Source organism: Miniopterus schreibersii, assembly GCF_964146895.1.
Source record: "Miniopterus schreibersii genome assembly, chromosome: 13".
Taxonomy (NCBI): Eukaryota; Metazoa; Chordata; class Mammalia; order Chiroptera; family Miniopteridae; genus Miniopterus; species Miniopterus schreibersii.
This window is the reverse complement of record NC_138113.1, coordinates 9,648,175-9,670,654: the sequence shown is the minus strand read 5'-3', so window position 1 is coordinate 9,670,654 and position 22,480 is coordinate 9,648,175. Positions and strand designations below refer to the sequence as shown.

The following is a 22,480-nucleotide window of genomic DNA, read 5'->3' as shown; positions in this document are numbered from 1 at the left end:
TATAGCTGTTCATCTCTGGGATTAAAAATGAAAGGAAAAGGGTTTCCTTTGTCCTGCGTCTCTTCCTAATAAAAAGACAGGCCTCTACCACGGAGAGGCTGGGCTCGAAAGGAAGCCTTCCTCACTGGGCCTCAGGCAGGAGACGCAGCTAAGAAACAGGTCATCTGGGTATGTGGGCACTTCCCTTTCGCAATTCCTGAGCCCTTAGTAAAAACCTCGCCAGCCTGGTCTCCGCTGTGCTGCTGGAAGATGAGGTCCAGGTCTGTGCCAGGCGAGTTCAGACTCAAGGGGAACAGCCTAAGAACAAGCTGTGGGGCGAAGGGAAAACCCAGAGGCCCAGCAACCCCAGTTCAGAGCAGGGTCTTCCACTGTCCGTGGCGGTTTCCTTTCTCAGGGTGGAGGCTTTAGGGCAGGACCTCCTTCGTCTACATACCTAAGAATCAAATGAGCTGAGAAATGCAGGGATCTGGGACTCGTCCCAGACTCAATGCATCAGAATGGCCTGGGGAGGGGCTCCTAGGAACAGGCTTTGGAAAAGCTTCCCAAGTGATTCTTACGCTAAGGCTTGAGCTCACTGCAAATCATTGCTTTTTAAGAATGGCTCTTCCTGGGGGTCCACAAGGTCAAAACGATTCTCATAATCATCCCGAGACACTGCTTGTGTTCATTTTCTCATGAACGCAGAGTAGCACTGACTAGAGGCGACGTGATGTGTGATATCACAACAGATTGAACGTGGAAGCAGACAGGAGGTTCCATCTGCTTTCTCAGACGGGAAAGGCATTTGCAAAAAACGGAATAAAATGCCACATTTCTCACTAAATCTTTTTTTTTTAATGTTTTGGAAAATAGGCATTTTTCATAAAAATGTTTATATTAATGTGTTTATTATTCTTAAAGGAGTACTTATTTTATAACTTCTAATCGTTAATATATTTATAACCCACATAAAGAAAAGGTCTTGAGGCCAAACAGTGAGAACTGCTCTTTCCGGCAGATATCGGTGCCCTGTGAACGTCACTGCTGACGGGCTGGTGACTCGGCTCCTCTGGCGCCCTCAGAGTATGTGTTGCTTTAAACATGATTCAACGGATCATTTGCAGAAAAGCTTCCTAAACTTACTTTTGGGCAGGGGGATTTAATCTGACAGTGAGATACCGAAGTCTGACCAGTTTTAAAGTTTAAGAAACAAAGCATGTTTTCCTTAGTGGTATCGGAATGCAGTAAACAACCCTTTAATGTACACACAGGTGGCCTCTAATGTATGGAACAGAAAACATACATTACATAATGCATCTAAAAATATCCATCAGCAATGTGACATGAGAGTCTAAGTAAGTGGCCTCAAATGAATGGCTTCACTCCAAATGTTAGCTAAGTCCTTACTTCTTGAAAGAAAAGAAAATAGGGGATGAACTGAGGCTTCTGGAGAAAAAATAATTTAAAAAAAAATTACACTTCAGTGGGAGGCGGGGAGAGAGATTAATCAGAGAACGTAGATGCACACACACATGCTCTGTGGCTACTGACAATAGCATGGAGAAGTCCTGGGGGAGAGGGGTAGACGCCTGGTGGAGGGGTTCAGTGGGGAGACAAGGGGGACATCTGTAATAGTTACAACAATAAAGGAGGGGAAAAAAATTCTGTCATCAAAAGAAAAATGGGGGGGTCTCAATGATTAATTTAAAATAGTCAATAGAGGGCTTTTGATACATTTAAAAAATTACACTTCTCAAAAATGTGAAACATGAGTAGGCAGATTAATACTGACATTATACTGAGCTCCAGAATTTTACTCTTACATGAAAACACGTCTTAGATACTATTGCCAAATTAATATTTGAGTGTACCCTGCCCTTAGAGAATGCAAACTGAGAGCACTTTGAGGTCTAGGCATAGCCGTGGAGAAAGCAGTTACTTTCAGCCTTTTGATTGCATCTCAGGTATAAAATAATGACACTGCTGCGTTTAACCCGCCACGTATAATGTTTAATGAACTGCTATTTAAAAATTCTGAGACAGCTAACATTTAAATCAATCACTGCTGTTTCAATGAATGATGCTGTGAACATATTTGCTAATTGATACATTAAGATACTAAATGATGCAGTCATTTAATATATCGTATGTTGAATAACTGGTATTTGAAAGTAAGTATATTTTTCTGAGTAGCCTTTTGGGAGGCAGTGCATTGAATAGTTTCCAGCCACAGTTTGCTCTCCTAACTCGTACTTACTTCAAAATCTTCTCGTCCGGAGGGAGTTAAGTAGGACTCGAACCCAAAGTCCAGCGAACCTGACGTTCCCCCATTTCGGTTTGCATGTCCACTTATAACCATCATTTCTCTGCGAACTTTCCACTACATGTCTCAAAAGTCAGTGCTATGACAGTTCTCCAGGAGGCCCGGCGGCCTTCTGGAGCCTCTGGATGACGACGGCGTTCTGCAGGTCCGCTTCCTCCAGAGTGAGCGCCTCGTCCAGGGCCCTGAGGCGAGGCCGAGCGGTTGCCAGCGAAAAGGGAGCGCTTCTCTGACACCCTTGGTGCTTCTCGATGAAGTCTTTGATGTGGCTTATCCTGGAAAACAGCACAAACTATTAATATAATTTTATGAAAATCTGAATGAGTTCATTTAAAGTAGTCACTTGTGAAGACACCTGGCTGTGTGACTGCATAGAAGCTTAAATTGTAACGACAGAACTGGTCACTTGGGCTGTCTTTTAAGGGTGGACCCTTGGCGACGGTAAGGAATTACTATTAGTCATCTTAGTGTGACAAGGGTATTATGGTTACATTTTTGGAGAGTACGCACCTTTCAGAGATGCACAGTGCAACACATATGAAGCTCTATGAAGTCTGGGGTTTGCTTAAAACCAGTTCAGTGGAAACTAAGTGACAGACCATTATCTTCCCTTCGCTTTTGTACATAGCTTGAAGTTTCTGTAACAGAAAGTTGACATCTCTCCACACCTAGCTCTGAATGGATCAGGAGTGATCCAGCTGGTAATCCTACACGGACAGACACAGGTTCCTCTTAAACACCAGGCCATGCTCTACTCCCGATTCTCTCAGGAAAACCCTTCCCTCAGCGCTGGAGAACCTACGTCAGTGTAACGAACACCATGTAAAATAACCATCGCGCTCGTCAAGGCAGCCCGAAGTCACGTCCATCCAAGCCCGTGTGCGTGTAGGGAGGGGGGCGTGGACGCAGTTCAGCAAAGCTAAGATGCCACTGAGTTTAAGACACATCATTCTATGTATTACGAAAAAAAAAATCCAGATCACGACAAAGTGTTTTCTTAACACTTAGCGTTTTTATTTTATATTTATTGAAAGGGCACTTTTAACTTAATTTCATACGGACATTTATCAGATCACTCATGTGCTTCCATAATATAATTAAGTGGTTAAGCCATTCCCAATGCCTGAACATTATTCAGATTTTTCTGTATTTTCATTCTTTTTCTACAGTTAAAAAGATATGCATATAATGCTAATGATCAATTTTAAAAATATATTGAAAATAATTCTTTTAAAATTATGTTAAACAGGAAAATTAATCAAACGAAAAGAATAATCTATAAAACAAACTGAAAATACCTAAGGTCCAAGAATTTCCATTGTCTTGATAAATTATGTTTAGAGAGCTGTTTATTAAGATCCTTGGTTCGTTCTTAAGACAACTCTTGGCTGAACTTAGCAGAAGAAATTAAAATAAAAATTAGGGGCCCGGCCGGGCATGGCTCAGCGGTTGAGCGTTGACCTAGGATCCAGGCGATCGGGGTTTGATTCCCGGTCAGGGCACATGCCCGGGTTGTGGGCTCGATCCCCAGCAGGGGGTGTGCAGGAGGCAGCCGATCAATGACTCTCTCATCATTGATGTTTCTCTCTCTCTCTCTCCCTCTCCCTTCCTCTCTCTGAAGTCAATAAAGATATATTTTTTTAAAAAAATTAGGGGAAAAATTACACCAATAATGAAAGGAAAGACTCACCTATGAGACATGTTAAATTTCTGAACAACCCTTTTCCCGCTGGCTAACCAGATCTGTATGTTAGTGATGGGCTCCAGGGTGTTTAGTGGGACAGTAGAAACATTATTTTTCTTCTCAACTTCGATACTTCTTGCTTTAGAAATAATTTTTGGTGTGGCACTAAAAAAATCCAGACAACAAAGTCAGACACACGTTTTTTCATTAAGCAGAACTTTATCATTAAGCAATTACTATAAAACTTTTACACTCAGTATAGTTTTTAGGAAGGTTTTATTAAGTCACAGCTGTCTCCTCAATAACAACAGGAAGCTATTAATATTAGTTATGTCCGTTATAGATGATTATAGAAATCTAATGAACTTATGCATATCCAAGTAATTTGTAAGCTTGTAGAGTGCTACATGAATATATTGTTAGTAGTCTCACTGATTAATAATATGGACTTTACCTACACCAGGTTAAAATTCTTAAAAGAAATGATAAGTTCCCTATGGAGATTAGTCCTTGGGAGAAGAAAGGAAACGAAGTATTTTCTGATCATTCGCAAAGTCACATCTGGGATATTTTTCTATATATGGACGAATCTGTATATACCTTACTGATCTTGATAATTAACATGGGAGAATTCACAAAAATACAAGTGATCCCGCACCTAATCTCTTTGCATATTCAGTCATAAGACACAGACATAAAAAGACTGCAAAATCTGAAAATAACTAAAGGTTCTGATACTGCAAACATCTGGAAGGTATGACTAACACTGCGTTTTTAAAGATATATTTATCACTTCATATAATCGAGCTTATTTTCATTAACAAAAAAAAAGAAAGGAAGGTTTTGATGCCGACACTAGCTTCACAGGCAATGTTTTCATTGCTGTTACCTCGAAGCTCAGGTGTGGATCACGGGTGAGTGTGAACACCGTCCCGTGTGAAACGCCGGCACGCGCTCTGCCTGCACCCCAAGGCCCAGCGAGGCGCAGGGGGAAAGGGGGGGACGCGTCATCCGACTGCCCGGTGTCCTCAACAAGCCGGGCCCGTTGGTCTGACTGCACCGAGCGAGCCTCCGAGGCTCCTTGACTGAGGCGCCAGCAGGTGCTGAGGTGGGAGGACGTCGGGGGGCCTCGTGAAGCTACCGTGGGGGACACAGCCGCTCCCCGTCTCCCCGGCCGCGCGCTCACCTCCCCAGCCGGTGGCCCGCGCCCGAGAAGGGCTGGAACACGGGCTTCGTGGCCGCACACACTTCGTGTTTCTTGTCTTCCACTTCCACGTCCACCTCCTCCTTGCCCACGGCGCCCTGCAGCTCCAAAGGCAGCTCCCTGGGGGGGACAGAGTCACAAGGCTCACAAGGTGCTTTTCCCCTCTCTCTGAAAGACACACTCTTTATGCAGAAAGGATGGAAACACACGTAGAAGTAAGGGACATATCATCTTTACAATAAAAAGGCAAATGCATTTAAAATAATAGTTACATGGTACAAACACCCAAGACCAAGGACACCGCAGAGTGATTCTGAAGACTACAGATTCACGCACAGCTTGAGCACCTAGAATAGTACTGAAGTCATGAGATAGTTGGTGACCATATGCTGGTAAATTTAAACACTTTTTATCATTTTTATAGGTGTCTGAACAGGGCTAAAAATGTACGAGAAAAACCAAGCTCTCATTTCAATTTTTAAATGAAAATATAGTTTTATTCTGGAAATGACACATCAGATAAAATGTGAAACATGTTAGAATTTTTAACACTGTTTTCACATTTCCTCTCTTAACTGAGAGATTAAAGGAGCACAGGATTTGGACTCATCAAGAAAATGAAAAGACAACACAAATAATGGGAGAAAAATCTTTTAAAACCATGCATCTGATAAGGGACTTGCATCCAGAACAGATGAAGAACTCTCACAATGCAACGAAATGCAAGCAACCCACTTCTGAAAATAGGCAAAGAAAAAAATGAAGCATTTGAAGAGATATTTTGTTGAAAGAAGATGTACACATGGCTAACGTGTACATGAAAAGATGCTCCACGTCACTGGTCATGAGGGAAATGCAGGTCCAAACCACAATAAGATACCACTTCATAGCCGCTAGGATGGTTGTAACAGGAATTTTTAAAAAACTGACACGAACAAGTGCTCACAAGGATATGAAAAACTGGAACCTTCCTACACTGTTGGGGGGCTGTACAATGGTGCAGTCACTTTGGGATACAGTTTGGCATAACTTTTAAAAGTTAAATGTACAGATAACACCACTTCTGCTCCAGGGCCTGAGAGAATTGAAAATACAGGTTCATACAAAAACTTGTAGACGAATGTTCAGAGTAGCATTTATTCATAACACCCAAAACGCGGAAATGACCCAAATGCTTATCCATGATAAACGGATCCACTAAACGGCATACCTATGCAACGGAAATCACAATTCAGAGACTATAAAGGCATTTAAACATAAATGTTAAATATAACAACTAGGAGGTGCGATTAAGTAATTCTTGGCAAAGTGAATTAGTTTAAGTCAGATTTTGACGGATCAGAATTCAAATTCCTACGCTTTTCTCCAAAATTATAGCTGTGGCTCTCTTAAGAAAACCCATCCTACGAAGATACGAATTTATAAGAGTATCTGTGAATGTGTAGGGACGTGTAAGCAACATTAAAAAGCATCCTTCCGAATGAAACACGCCCAAAACATCCTTCTATTTACAAAGGTCACTTACCCCTTTTTGATGGAATTCAGAAACTGCTGACTTGCACCATCTGAATAACTTCTGAAGTCATCATTGACTGTGAATCCATTTTTCCATAATTTTATACTCACGTCTACCTGCAAAGCAGCAAGAAACAAAATGCATCATGTTAATAACAAAAGATGGCACTTCTGTGCATTGTAGAAATGCCTTATGTGTTCTTAACATTTTGTCAAACAACTTTAATAAGATGTGTACTGAAGGGCTAGGATTTAATAATATTTATAATTTTTACTGCTTCATCGAGAACATTCTTAGTTGAAACTAGCATTTACTTCCCCCCTGCAAATGCGAGCAAAGAAGGCCGTAATCACTAGTCCAGTTTGGGGCCACTGCCTTGATTCCTTCTGAGGTGCCGGCAGCTTTACTACCTGCCATCGCTTCTGCAGTATCGGCACAGTCAACACAGTGGCAGGTAAATGGCATCCTACTATTATTGTGAAAACGGCGTTGACTTCACGGACCCTCTAAAAGGTCCATATTTTAAGAAACACCGAAGAGAACAAAGTTACGGGCATTCACCTGTTTCTTCTGTTCGGTGGGAGACAAGCATTTGGCACCAAACTTCTGGGCTTCCTCAAAAAGGCTGTTGACAAAATATTCACAAGTTGTCTGTCGATTATCACTAAGAGGCTGGCTGTCGGATCCTGTTTCACAAACCCTATACACGCAAAAAAGAAAAATAAGCGTTATTAACTACTAGTTCTCTAAAAATGTCCACACATTATTCTAGGGAAGGGATCCTGGGCTGAGATGCTACTTCCAAGTCGCAGGTTAGACCCTCTTCTTGGCTGAGATAACAGAGATAACAGAGAAGTGACCCTGGGAAGCCAGGACCCTTCTGGTCCAGAGCAGGGCTTTCTCGAGTTCATCTACTGACACTAGGGAGGGATAATTCTTTGTTGTGCGGGCTGACCTATGTTCAGTAGCAGCCGGAGCCTTGACCCATCAGATGTCAGTAGCATGCATGCTCTTCCTCCCCCGAAGTGTCATAACAACCAAAACATCTCTGGGGTGGGGACTGGGGGCAAATCTCACCAGGATTTTGAGAGAGACTGGAAGAGAGGGAGCAGGGGGAGGGAGAGAGAGAAAACATCGATGGGAAAGATTCACATCGACTGGTTGCCTCCTGCACGTGCCCCAAATGCCCTCGACTGGGATGGAATCTGCCACCCTTGGGTGTGCAGGCCAACCCTCTACCACTGAGCACACCGGTCAGGGCAATAATCGACACTTTTTATAGCTCTTACACTATGCCAGAAACTACAGACACCCGCATCCACATCTTAGAAGAAAAATGAGTGAGGGGGTTACCTTACACGTCTGGGTTACACAGCTAGCAAGTGGCGGAAACAGAATGTAAACCCTGCGAGTGTCGCCCAAGTCTGTGCTCCTAACCACGGTACGCTACAAAGCCTCTCTTAATAGCTAATGCTTATTGAGCACCTATTAATTCATGTTAGGAACCATTCTAAGTACTGTACACGTGTTAACTCCTTCAAGCCTCACAGGGATCGAGGAAGCACACATGGTTTTTATCCCTCTATAATAGATAACGAAAAAGCTTAAGCAATTTGCTCAAGATCACAAAGCTATTGGGAGGTAGAGCCGGAAACTGAAGCCAGGTTACCAATGTCTGAGCTCTTAATCACTGCACTAGGCTGTCTCTCAAAATAGCCATAATTACATAGTTATCAAATTGCTGATACTCGGGACAGTATTTTAATTTAAATACATTCTTTTTACTCTTCTAGGAAATTCTATATCTACCCTTAAGACATTCCATATTATCATAAAGTATTGATTATGCCTTTTCCAAGGCAATGACATGGTACTTCTCACTCAAAAACAATCACACCCTAAGATGATTTTTCACAACACTATTGATTTCCCCCTTTCTTTAACAGTATAGCTGTGTGTCCGTAGAGGATACTGTTCTAAAAGCTCAGGCCTTGGTGTTTAGGTACCTTCACTAAGTCACATTGACTTCGGGCAAGAAACTTAGCCTCTATGTGATTTGTCCTCTTCATCTGTAAAATGAAGATCCTACCACCTGTCTCATGTGGTCGTTGTAATGAGTAAATGCAAGTACATATAAAGGCCTACACCTGGTATACAGTGTGGACCAGTACACACACAGTAAGGGCTCAAATATTAGATAACATCATTAAAACCACTTTATGCATTACAGTTTTTAATTATTTCTTCTGTTCAGAAAGCAGTTTATACTTAATTACTAAGTAGAAAGCCAATAAAGCTGTGAGCATCGGGTAGCTGAAGTTTTATTCCTTTATCTTACCTATTTGGTAGGTAAGTTCTACTAAATGTCATTATGTTAATTCAAGTCATTCAAACATTTATTCAGTACCTACTATATGCTGGTGGTAGGGGGATACAAAGATGAGTAAGAAATAGTCTAGGTTTTTAAGAGGTTCAGAGCACAGTGAGATGCATTATAAATAGCTCTGTGCCCGAAGATTTGATAACTTCAATGAAATGGGACAATTATTTGAAAGGCACAATCTACCAAAACTCACATAAGGAGGAATAGATAATATGGATAGGCCTACATCTATTAAAAAAATTGAATCAATAATTAATAATATTTCAAAACAGGAAGCACCAGGCATGAATGATTTCACTGGTGAATTCTATCAGACATTTAAGGAAGAAATGATACCAACTGTCTACAATCTCTTCCAGAAAATAAAAGCAGAAGGAAACACTCCTAACTCATTCTATGAAGACAGCATTATCCTAATGCTAAAACCAAACAAAGACATTACAAGAAAACTACAGACAATCTCTCTCATGAACATTTGCATTAACAAAATATCAGCATTTCAAATCCAACAATATGTTAAAAGAATCCTATACCACAACCAGGTAGGATTTATTCCAGGTAAGCAAAGCTGGTTCAACATTAAGAAACCAATTAACATAAGCCATCACATCAATATACTAAAGAAGAAAAATCACCTTGTTTTATCAATAGATGAAGAAAAAATATCTGACAATGTCCAACACCCATTCACGATAAAAACTCTCAGCAAAGTAGGAATAGAGAGGCACTCTCTCAACTTGACAAAGAACATCTATAAAAAACCTGCAGCTAATGTTGTATTTAATGGTGAGAAACTAGATGCTTTCCCCCTAGATCAGGAACAAGAAAATCATGTCCCTTCTCACCACTCCTCTTCAATGCCATACTGGAAATCCTAGCTAAACCAGTAAGTGAAGAAAAGGAAATAAAAAGTATATAGAGCAGGAAGGAAGAAATAAAACTGTCTTTGTTTGCTGATGACACGGCTGTCTACATAAGAAATCCCAAAGAATCAACAACAAAAAACTCCTGGGACTAATAAGCAATGATAGCGAAGTTGCAGGATACAAGATTAATATACAAAAGCCTGGTGCTTTCCCATACACCAGCAACTAACAATTGGCTAGACAATTAAAAACACAACACTATGCACAGCACCATCTGTCAAACTCCACAGAACTATACAACCCAAAGAAGAACCCAAATGTAACTATAGTTAATAATAATGTATCAACATTAGTTTCCAATTGTAACAAATATACCGCATTAATACAAAATGTTAATAACAGAGGAAACTCCGTGTGTGTAGGGGTGGGTAGGGACATGGGAACTGTGTATCTTTTGCTCTATTTATTTGTAAACCTGAAACTACTCTTAAAAAGAAAGTTTATTATTAATAAAATAATTTTTAAATGAGCATGAAAGACATTCCTGGACAGAGAGGAAAAGAGCAGGAAAGTATACATTTAACTTAATATTTCTTTATAATTCAGGGACCCCTCTATATTTTACTATATTAAGCTGTCCTACGGCAAGATCCCACGGACATACGGATGCGCGTGGACTTGCCGTAGCACTAAATACACCCAGGGAACTTCATTATTTCATCTTGCTTTACTACTGTGTCAGCCTTTTCCTCACTCGTCACCATCATTTTCTGATTCAAACGTCAATGCTCCTCTTCACACCTGGGAAACCAACTACCGAAGCTGTGAAGGCTAAGTACACAGTCTTGGCGTCTCGGGAGTTCCTCCAGGAACAGAAAGCACACAAGTTTCAAGGCAGGGACGTTGAAACACCTGCTCTGTCTACAGAACAGCCTCCTTTGCTCACTTCTCCTTCACTAGTATGTTCTGCTCGAGGAAGGTCATCCACCAGGCGCTGCCGAACAGGAGGGTTTGCATCTGGGTGCGCTTCGGGGGCACGTACGGTAAATGCGGATCTTCACCATTTATAGTCTGAACAACTCAGGCACTGAGAAAATCGGTCTCCTTTTCTTTTTTTACTGGACTGCCGTTTCTAACAAAATCTATTTTTGTTACAAAGAAAATGAAAAACTCTATTGCTACTACTTTTGTGTAGACACCTTACTAATTATTTAATTAAATTCAAAGGCCTGGTCCATGCTACAGTGAAGATGAAGCTTAAAAAAAGTATGCTAAACGAAAGAAGTCAGTCATAAAAGATCACCTGTTACATGATTCTGTTTATGAAGTGCCTGGAATAGGCAAATCTATAGACAGAAAGTATGTTAGCGGTTGTCAGGGACAGGGTGTAGGAGAGCGGGGTATGACCGCTAATGGGTACGGGGTTTCTCTTTGGGGTGACTTAAATGTTATAAAATGGACTGTGGTGATAGCTGCACAACTTTGTGAATGTAGTGAGAATCACTGAATTGAACACTTTAAGTGCATAAATTATATGGTATGTGAGTTAGATTTCAATAAAGCTGGGATGGGGGAGTGGGAGGGGAGAGATCAACCTAAGAACTTATATGCATATATGCATAACCCACGGACACAGGCAATTGTGCGGTGAAGGCCTGTGGGCGAGAGGGGTTGTGGGGTAGAGGGAATCGATGGGGAAAAAGGGACATCTGTCATACTTTCAACCATAAAGGTAAATTTAAAAAGTTTTCTGGAAAAAAAAAGTCCTAAGTTAATTTTAGTATTTTAAGTCCGTCATTCAATTTATTTCTGTGTAGAAAGAGTTAACACAGCAGGCCTGACTGCTGTCCTTTGAAAGGCTGCTTACTTTCCTTAGGAGAGTGGAATCTGAGTATGTCACTAGTCCCCAACAAAAAGCCTAGGCTCGTTTTCAATGACCTTTCCTGGTAGATACCATTTCACATGTGCTGTCAAAACTTAATACTGGGGGAATTAAGTGTGTCCTAGGTGACTCCACTGGGTGAGGATTCTTGGAAGCCTGTGCCTGGCTTTCCCTGGACTTCGCCCCATGTGCTTCTTCCCCTTTGCTGATTTTGCTCTGTATCCGTGCACTGTAATAAATCACAGTAGGATTCTATGCTGTGAATCCTGTCAGCAAATCATCAAACCCGAGGGTCGCCTTAAGAGACCCCTGTCACAATCCCACGATTATATAGTTAGTACCAAATATAAATGAAACAATAAACACAGTAGTCAAAAAGTAACATGTTTGTTTGGTATAGAAGTATCTTCAAAGTATTTGTAAGTGTGAAATAAATGCTTGTCTGTCTCCTTAAATGAACTACGAATGAAAGAAATTTACCTCAAGGACTTAGGACAGAGCGTAACACAAAATGTATTTCACCTCAGATAAGGGAGAATAAGTATTGTGTTGATAAGAGCCATAGATTTTTACATTACCATTTATTGGGTACCTTCTATATGCTAATACTATGCTTTATATTGGCTATCTAATTCTCCCCCAAATCTTTCAGGTACCTTGGTAACACCTCAGTTTATAGATGAGATATTGAAGCTCAAATAATCTATCTTCATTGCTCAAAGGCCAGAGAGGTAGTGTAAGAGAGATGGGATTCAAATCTAGGTTTATCTGACTCCAAAGCCATGATATTTCCAACACAAGAGGCTAGCGAAGCAAACAGTTACTTAGATTTCTCACTTATATGACAGAAGTAATACGCAAACAGAGAAAATTTTAATTTTCTTTTTAACCAAAGAAGAATGTGTTTATTTCGCTTAAATTCTTAAAAATACTTTTTTGGCAATTGTCACATAAACTGTCCCAACAATGCAACAATGTTTTTTTATTAATAACAAGATGATTTAGTGACTTCACTAAAACCCATTCAATGCAGTGATGGTAAAAAAAAAAAAGTTACTTTATATTACTATTAGGTATTTCATTGAGATCATCATAATGAACACTTACTATCCCAGTCAGTGAAATGCAGTAAAAACTAAAAAAGATACTAACAAAGGCAATAATAACAAAGAAACTTCATGGCTTGAATGAACTTACCATTCTTCTTTTATACTTTCAAGATTATCTACTTCTTTCATTCTCTTCTGCCTTACTGTAAAGGTAAAAAGAAACAAAAGCTAAAGTTGTGAATCTGGCATTTTAAATAAACTCATTCCTATGCGTACATTCACATTCTTTAACATAAGTTATTATGTGTCCCTAAAGTAACACTAGAAGGGTCTTAGGAACAAGTAAACAAACTCAAAGCTGTCACTAAAACACAGTAAAATTACTATGTTTTAAATTACTTGAGATAATGCCTGTGTGGTATTGCCACCTACTTGATAGTCAATTCAGTTAATTTGCTTCTTAAGAGTGTAAAATATTTATATGGTTCCAAAGTTGACCTAAAAAACAAGTTATATTCAGAGAAATCCAGTTTCCATTGTTGCCCCTTCCACCCTGTCCTCTCTCTCCCAGCTCATGGGTAACCTTATTTATTTTTAATTTTTCCTAATATAAGCAAATAGCTGTATTCATACCCACTTCTCCCTTCGGTAAAGAGTAGCAGCACACAAATGTGCTATGTGAAGTCAAACACAGACAATAGTTATGAATCGCCTGCCGACTGCAAAACTAGAGGTGTCAGCTGTCAAAGTTCAAGTTAGGAAAAATCAGGCCTGTTTTATGTAATCTGGAATGTCTGGTTATTTAACTAAGGAAAACACAGGGGGTCAATGGGGTAAAAAAAGGAGACTGTAATACTTTCAACTATAAAGATAAATTTTTAAATAAAGTAAGTTTTCAGCCCTGGCGGGTGGCTCAGTTGGTTGGAGCACCATCCCATACACCAAGAGGTTGCAGTTCCATTCCCTGGGCACAGGGCACATACCCAGGTTGTGGGTTCGATCCCTGGGAGGGCGCGTGTGGGAGGCAACCGGTTGATGTTTCTCTCTCACATTGATGTTGCTCCCCCCCCTTCTTCTCTCTAAAAAAAACCCCACAAAAAACAATGGACAATATCCTTGGGTGAGGATTTTTTTTAAAAGTAAGTTTTAAGCACGTTTAAAAAGAAAGCAGATGCCAGTCATAGCCACTGAAGGTCCACCAGATCCATCCCAAAGCAATGAGAACCAGAAAGAAAATGGGCAGTAGACTACTCTACGGGCCCCACTTAAAAGTCTCCAAAGGATCCGGAGGTGAAGTTAACCTGGGTAAGCTGGGACCGGGGGCAGCCTCTCACCAGAGGAAATCGGAGTCTGACCTTAGGCCCTGACTTCCACTCCCGGTTCCTACTGCGGACGGAGCGGGGCCGTAACCACAGCCAACGTGGGGCCGTAACCACAGCCAACGTGGCTGCAGAGCCGAGGCCCATGTAGCCTCTGTTTGCTGGGAATTAAAGTGGAACAGTGGAGTTTGCTCTGGGGAAGATCCTATCCTTGAAAACCGTCCTATATACCTTTATTGTTTTATTATGACTTGAATATAAACTGATAGTGAATTTATTTCTTAGCCTATTCATGAGAAAATTGTGAGCAATTCTGAAACACCAGGTGGAACTGACAGGAAGAAAGGAAATTCAAAGGGGCACAGGGACCCCGGGGGGGGGCAGCACCTTCCCCGGCATCCCCATCAATAACCTCCAATAATCTCCGAAGCTACCTTTTGGCTGGAGGGTCAAGTAGGGGTCACTAAAGCCGCACTATCCCTTCAGACTATGTGTATATGTTACTTTGATTAAAAGTTTCAAAAACCAGAAAACAAATTAAAAACATTGGGAAAATCAGAACTTCACGTTCACTAATGTTTTCTCCTAAGACTTTGCCCTTCAAACCTCATCATTTCTAAAACGATTTAATTGTTTCCCTTTAAAAACTGCTTCCCTTTCAAACGTACACAAAAGGATAGAGAAAATATAAACACCCATCCCCACCATTCAGATTCAGAAAAATTTACATTTTGACTTACTTGTTTCTTTTTGGTTGTCTAAGGAATCAGACATTATAGGCATAGTTGAGTATATTTAATACTTAAAAATATTTAATAGTACTTAATATTCAAAGAAAAAGATTTAAAATAAAAATATTTAACACCAAAATATTTATTAAATGGTATGTCTTAAATATGTGCATCTTACTGCATATTAATTATACCCTAGTAAAGTTTTAAAAAATATTTAAAATGTATATTCAGCAACCGCCATATACCAAGCATGATTCTAGGTGCTTGGGACACACACCGAACAAAACAAAGGTCCCAGCCCTCGTGGACATTATGTTTCCGCGGTGCTGTTTGTTTTTTCTCTTGGCAGTTTTCCAACATTATTTTCAACTGCTCTAAAATAATCCCTTAGTTTAGATACGATCCTTACTGTATCACAAACATAACATCTTCACTCCACTTCTTGGCTCACATTGTAACCATCCTTGGAGGCACTGAAATCCTAATCATCCTTCCGAGTCCCAACCTAAGATCCACTTCTACCATAACGGTGAAATAATAAACCCTTATTAATACTCCTTTCCTAAAGCATTTAGATTTTTGGTGTTTAAATCATATTGTCTGATAGTGTTTACTGCTGTTTCTGCTGTTTGTTTTTTTTTAGTCTCTCTACTGGCTCCAAGATCCTTGGGGACAGGTGTCATGACTTACACGTTTCCTGCTGCTTCTGCTTTTTTTTTTTTTTAAATCCTCACGAGAGGATATTTTTTCCATTGCTTTTTCAGAGAGAGAGGGAGGCAGAGGAGAGAGAGAGAGAGATCTACGTGAGAGAGACATGTCGATGGGCTGCCCCTGCGCTCGCCCGACCGGGGCCAGGGATGGAGCCTGCAACCCAGGTACGAGGTAGTGCCCTTGGCCGGAATCCAGCGGGGGACCCTTCAGTCCCAAGGCCGACCCTCTAACCACTGAGCAAACCCACCGGGGCGTTTCCTGCTTCCGCCACAGTGCACAGCAAGTGCAAAGCAAAGAGTAACCATCCTTAAAGTATTTCACTATGTTTCCCATTGAATAGATTATAGATCTCTAGCAAATTACTAATATTATTCATCATCTCATACTTACAGGCCACTGAGAAATTGTTTTGCTTGTTTTTTGACAGCAAAAGAGAAGGAAGAGACCCTGGTTTCCAGTGGTCTCCTACTAGAACACTGGCTACATCATCTTTGAACCATGTAAAATTTATTTATATCCCCTGAGGGAGCTTCCACGATGATCACAGTCATGAACCACGACTGCACCTAAAGCCTGCTCTGTACAGTAGAGAGTAAAAAACGCCGTCTGACAAATATCGAAGTTACCGGCACGATGTGGGCCTCAGGATGGACGGATGAACAATTCCTTCATTTCGTTTCAGTTTACTCCCAATTAGTACCACCACCATCTTCCATTTGCATCGTCTATCACAGTTTACCAAACACCTTCCCAAATATTATCCCAACAACTGCGGTGATAAAATCAGTCAGGAGACGGAGGAGACTGAGCTACATCAAAACAGTCAAAGAGATCTAGTCAAAACAGATCTAGTGCCCTGGCTGGTGCGGCTCGGTGGGTTGTGCCATCACCCCGCACACCAAAAGGTTGCAGGTTCGAGTCCTGGTCAGGGCGCATACCCAGGTTGCGAGGGTTTTTTCCTGGGTTGGGAGCATAGGGTAGGCAATCGATCAGTGTTTCTCTCTCATGTCAATGTTTTGCTCTCTCTCTCTCCTTTCCCCTCTCTAAAATCTATAAACATATCCTCGGTGGGGTTCGTAGAAGCTGAAGTTTCTCCTTAAGGATGAAGCCATTCCTGGCATTAAGCGCCAGGGAAAAGAAACCCATGGATCACATTTCCACGTGGAGTTCCCTCACTTAGTTCTTCTGTGGAACATCAGAATCAGACACTTCAAGACAGTTTATCTGTATAGTTTATGAATTCTAGTTTACTGACTATTAAGTGATAAGAAAATGAAACCTTTTGGAAAGTTTCGGCTTATCTCAACTGTCTATAATAGGTGTGAAAAAGAAAATGCATTTGTGTCTTCTAGAAAGAATTGTTAATGTGTGAGTTATATGTTCCTAAAGACCAAAGTGATAGTGACAAAAGTAATCTGGATGAGAAAATCCTGAGGGAAAGGTGAAGCTTCGGCAGAGAGTGTCAAGATCACCGCGTCAGTCAAGACATTCTCATTCCAGGGTTCCCGCAATGCTATCTACTCCACAAAACCCATCTCAAATGCAATCGCCTTTAGAAAACCAGCCATGATTTCTCCAAAAGATAGGAATGTAGATTTCCTAACACAGCAAGGAGAGCTCAGTTACGCACCCTTAGAATCTGCCTTATCTTCACAGCCACGACCATCATCTCTAGCTGGTTTCCTCGCACCGGTTCATGTCCCCATACAATCTGATTTCATACTTGCTCTCACAACACCCTACACGGCTCCTTTCTTAGCTTCTATTCAGGTTTGTTGGCATTAACTTGTGTGATGATTTGTTTAATATCTGTTTCCCTCAATGTAAACTCCTTAAAGGCAAAATATAACGGTTGCCATCATGTTGTTAATGGTGAATGGCACCAGATATAACCGGTGAAGTTAGACCTCGGTCCTTGAGCTTGGCTGAGAATGAATTTAGAAGGCCAGAGGTAAGAGAAGTGAGCCAGCTGGGCCGCATGGGGTCAGTAAAATAAGTTACAGAAGCAAAAGAAGAGCCCTTAAAACTCAGGAGAAAGAAAGCAGTGGTATGTGCCTTGAAGGAAGAAAGGGGAAAGGAAAGGGCAGGAAAAAGAGATCTGAAAGTGGGGACTTTAAGGGTGGCCTCAGGGGAGGACCTCAGTAGAATATTCACCAGCTTTCCAGGCCTGTCCTTTCAGGGTCCGGGTCCCTATTGGTTGGTTGGCACTAGGGTAGGGGGTCATTAGTCATTGCTGCTGGTCCTGATGTCAGCTATGGCATTGCTTCATCTGGTTTTGCTGCTTTTCTGGCCCTAAATGTTATCTTTAGTTTGACCAAAACTCCGCCTCTGTGGTGAACAGGCCCAAGACTTTGTTCCTAGGATTATCTGATGCAGGTCAGAACCTCACTGTCCTGGAGGCTCAAGGCTTCAGGGAGCGGTAGTGCAAGGGCTTGTATGGGGGGGGGGGTCCTAGGAGGCTATTCTCCGGCCCCTGTTCTTCCTCTAAGGGCGCCTACCACAGGACTAGACACGTGCCAGAGGAGGAAATCAACCTGGGGGCAAGGGCCCACCCTGCAAGGCTTGTTTTCCCAGCTCCGCCGGTTGCTAGGCACCCAGGGCTTTCCGCTGCCTGGTGACCTTCTGTGCCTGGCCTGCGGTTCCTGCTCTGCTCATGTCTGTCTGTCTACTAGAGCAATACCATTAGCACTGAGCACACGGTAGGTACTAAAAAAAAGTTGAATGATAAATTATTAAGTCATTAACATGAAGTATTAAGTAATTAAAGTGTGCGCGTAAAGGATTACCCCCGCGCGGTCTAGGAGTCAGCGGCCGGTGAGGAGCAGCGTCTGTTAGCGCCGCGTCCCGCCGGTGCCGCGGTGCCTTCTGTGGGTAGCGCCCCCTCCACCCGCACACCCTTCCGCCCCGGCCCAGCCCCAGCCCCAGCGTGACTGTTCTGCACAGACGCTCAATATTCATTGAGCTAAATTTCATTTTAAGTCAGCGCGACTTTCAGCGTGTTTAGGTAGGAGCCACAACGTCAACTTTTAGAGTCTGTCCCAGTAAAACCAAAGGAGTTTAAAGACGTGCAAACACCCTCCGAGCACACTCGAGCCACGACGGCGAAACCGGGGAGCTGGTTTTCACGCCGCTGGGTCCCCCGCGCGCACGTCGGCGCCTCCCGCCCGCCTCCCGCAGACCGCACCCCACGCGCGGCCGAGCCCGCGCCGAGCACCGCGCGGGCCCCCAGGAGCCTGGAGAGGCCACAAAGTGCGAGCACACAGCACAGACACGCAGACAAACAGAAACTCAGAATCCAAACAGGGAACCCCAGACGCGCGCACAGCGAGCAGCGGGGCGCCCCTCAGGAAGTTCGCTAGGAAGTGTCACCCCCCAAACAGACACGCCCCGATTCCCGGGGCCGCCGTGGCAGCGATCGCCTTTGGAGATCGGGGCGTTCTGACAGCACAGAACTGGAAGTTTCGGGGCGTCTTCGGAACGAGGAAACCAACTGCTGCGCCTCCGGCGAGTTCGCACCCAGGAGGCGAGCGGCCAGCAGCCCGGGGCCGCGCCTCCCGGGGCTGGGGGGGGGGCGGCCCCGCCGCCGCCGCCCGATGGCGCCCGGTGGGGTCGGGGTCGGGGTCGGGGTGGCGGACGCGGGGTCCGCGGCCTCGCGGGAGCCGGGCTCGCGGAACAAAGACGAGCGCGGCGCCGCGGCCGCCCCCGCGGCCCGATGCCCGCGCCCCGCCCGGGAGACGCCGGCCCGGCCCGGGCGCGAGCGGACCGCCCAGCCCCGCTCCCGGCCGAGCGCCGCGCGGCGCCGGGAAACTCACCTCCGGGCGTGGCCGCTGGACGGGGGCGCGCCGCGCTGTCCCCTCCGGGCCTCGTCCTGCGTCCGCTCGGGGACCGCGGGACCCGCGCCCCCCCCAGAGCCCGCGCCCGCAGCGCCCAGACCCTCCCAGGCTCGCGGCCGCGCCGCCGGGACCCAGCCCGCCTCCCTCCGCGACCGCCGCGGGCGCGCGCGGGGCCGGCTCTGCGCACACCCGGCGCGCGCGGGGGCGGGGCCGGCTCGGCCTCGGCGTCACCGGCTCCCGGCCGCGCCCGCTTCCCGCCGCGGGCCGGGGGCTGGGCGGCCCTTCACCCCGCGGGCAGAGCTGGCAGCCGGGTGCGGGCTCCCCCGGAGCCCAGCGTCGCCCCCCCTGCGCCTCTTCGGCCTTTGACCGAACCCGCGGGGAGGTTTCCCCGCGCTCCGACGGTGCTGAACCTAAGCCCGACCCCCAGAGCCTGGGAGCGACGGTGGCAGAAATCGCCCCAGCTCTTTGTGTCCCTGAACGGGTTGCAGCGAGGCACGGCCTTGCCCACGGGATGTAGACGGGACTCACGGGCGGCCCCCTGTCCGCCTCCGACGGGGTGGGGCGCAGGCCTCCAGCTCCGATCCGCCTCCTGCGCGCTGAGCCCACTGCGCTCGCCGACCAGATACCAGCTACCTTGACTCGACCGAACTTCCGTCGAGCTTCTCCCCTTCCTCGGCCCCCTCAGCTCTGATCCCCCCTCAGGCTGAGCCAGCAGACACCCCTTCTTGGCCACCACTCCTGAACATGGGCTGACTTCCCCGTAAAACAGCCTGACCTGCGCTGATCACGGCCACCTCCACAGGTCCATCCCGCGCCCCCATCGCCAGGACTTTGTTCCCTGCTCCCTGTAAAAGAAATGGCCAGCTGGTCTTGGAGAGAGCTGTGGATCCTGTGGATAGAGTTCCCTATAGCAGCAGTCACCTCCTCACACCACAACCACCCCCCACCCCCCCACCCCCCGCAATAGCCCCTTCTTGGAATAATCTCCTGCAATACAGTCTCTCTTTACCTAAAGCTAGGGGTGTGTGTGTGTGTTGACAGTTGAGCATTTTCCCTACAATAATTGCCCTTTTACCTTATTGCAATACTTTTTCCCCCATTGCAATAGTTTTTTCAAATAAAGTCTCATTTGCCTAAACCTAGATTTATTTATTACTTGTCAGCTTTTAGTGCCGGGATTCAAAATGAGATTGGGCTTTACCTACAGACCCCTGCCACTCCCACCCAGGTAAAGGCACCTCGTGAGTCTTTTGAGCTGGTCTTCCGGTCAGTGATTGATTCTGGGATCCTGTGGTGAGTTCCACTTTCAAACCAGCGCTCCAGAAAGCCTGTCTGCTGAAGCCCATGCTGAGGAGTTACTTTGATTCCTTTGGGCAAAGAGACTTTTCTTTGGCTCTTATATGAGGCCTCTTTTCTCCCTCCCTCCCTCCCTCCCTCCCTCCCTCCCTCCCTCCCTCCCTCCCCTCTTTCTTTCTTTCATTTTTTTTTTTTTTTTTGTCCCAGCACCATTTGACAAAGAGAGGATTCGTCCCTTGTCAAAAATCAGTTGACCATAGATGCATTGGTTTATTTCTGGACTCAAAAAATTGTATTCCATTTATTTATGCCAGTGTCATAATGTTTTGATTCCTGTAGCTTTGTAGTAGGTTTTGAAATCAGGAAATGTGAGCCCTCCATCTTTGTTCTTCTTTTCCAAGGCTGCTTTTTTACTCTGATAGAGTAGGCAGTAAGACAGGCACGAGCAGAGCAGGGGTGATAGGCCAAGTGTGGAATGTGACCAGGGCAGAACGTCCCGGGTGCCTTGCAATGGGCAAAAATGGGAAAACAAGTACTATAGGCTAGGGCCTTACTCCTAGGGTGAACTTTCCTCCCCCAGCATGTTGCTAGTCACAGTTTAGACCCCTGACCTTCCCTATCGCTAGTTATGCGGTTTGGACGCCCTTAGAGGAAGAACCACGGAGAGATTTTTGGTCAAACTAGAGATAATATTCAGGCCTTAGTTGTGTTTCAGCTCCAGGCCCAGAAAAACAGCAAAACCAGGTGAGGCTATGCCATGGCTGACATCAGGACCAGGCACAATGACCCCCTAGCCTAGTGCCAACCAACCAGTAGAGACGACAACCCTGAAAGGACACCACTGGGAAGCTGATGAATATTCTACTGAGGTCCTCCCCTGAGACCTCCCCTAAAATCTCCACATTTGGAAAACAGATAAAACCCCTTAAGATGAAGGACCCAGAGCATGTGCTCTCTCTCTCTCCCTCTCCCTCCCTCACCTGTGCCTTTCCCCCCTCTTCTTCTCTCAGGTGCATTACCTTTGCTTTCTTTCCCCTAAGCTCCAAGGGCCCTTCTTTTGCCTCTGAAACTTGTTTCATGAGGCCATGCAACCCAGTTGGCTCACTACTTCTACCTCTGTGACTTTCTAAATAAATTTCTTATTCTAGAGATCTTGGCTCTGGAGTCTTTCTTAGCTGAACTGAAAGACTGAGGGCTAACTCTACTGTTAACAATTCCAGGTTCCTTGCAATTAGGATCAACTCTTCCATTTCTGTAAAACAAGGCCACTGGGATTTTGAGAGGGATTGCATTGAATCAATAGATCTATTTGAGGAATATCGACATCTTAATAAGGTTAAGTTTTTCAATCCAGGAACATTGGATGTATTTCCATTTACTTAGGTCTTAATTCCTTTCAGCAGTATTTTTTAGTTGTCAGTGCACAAGTCTTGTACCTCCTTGATCTAAGCATTTTATTCTTTTTGATGCTGTTGTAACAGGAATTGCTTTCTTAATTTCCTTTTAGATTTTTTCATCATTAGCATGTAGAAATACCACTGACTTTTGTTCTTATATCCAGCATCTTTGCTGAATTTACTTATTAGCTCTAATAGTTGCATGTTTTAAAATAGACTCTGGGCCTGGCGGGTGTGGCACAGTTTGTTGGGCATCATCTGGTGTACGGAAAGGTTGCTGGTTCCATTCCCAGTTGGGGCCCAGGCC

The 22,480-nt window shown here is 44.3% G+C and overlaps 1 protein-coding gene across 1 annotated transcript; it reads right to left on the bottom strand.

The window, feature by feature from the left end:
- Positions 1-1,219: 1,219 nt before the first annotated feature.
- UBXN2A (UBX domain protein 2A) lies at positions 1,220-19,658 on the bottom strand. The gene is made up of 7 exons (XM_081156791.1): positions 19,460-19,658; positions 13,032-13,086; positions 7,265-7,403; positions 6,713-6,819; positions 5,170-5,307; positions 3,990-4,148; positions 1,220-2,574 (listed from the first exon to the last, which is right to left on the bottom strand). The coding sequence occupies exons 2-7, from the start codon at positions 13,070-13,072 to the stop codon at positions 2,382-2,384; spliced, it is 777 nt and encodes a 258-aa protein (XP_081012917.1). The 5' UTR covers positions 13,073-13,086; positions 19,460-19,658; the 3' UTR covers positions 1,220-2,381.
- Positions 19,659-22,480: the final 2,822 nt, after the last annotated feature.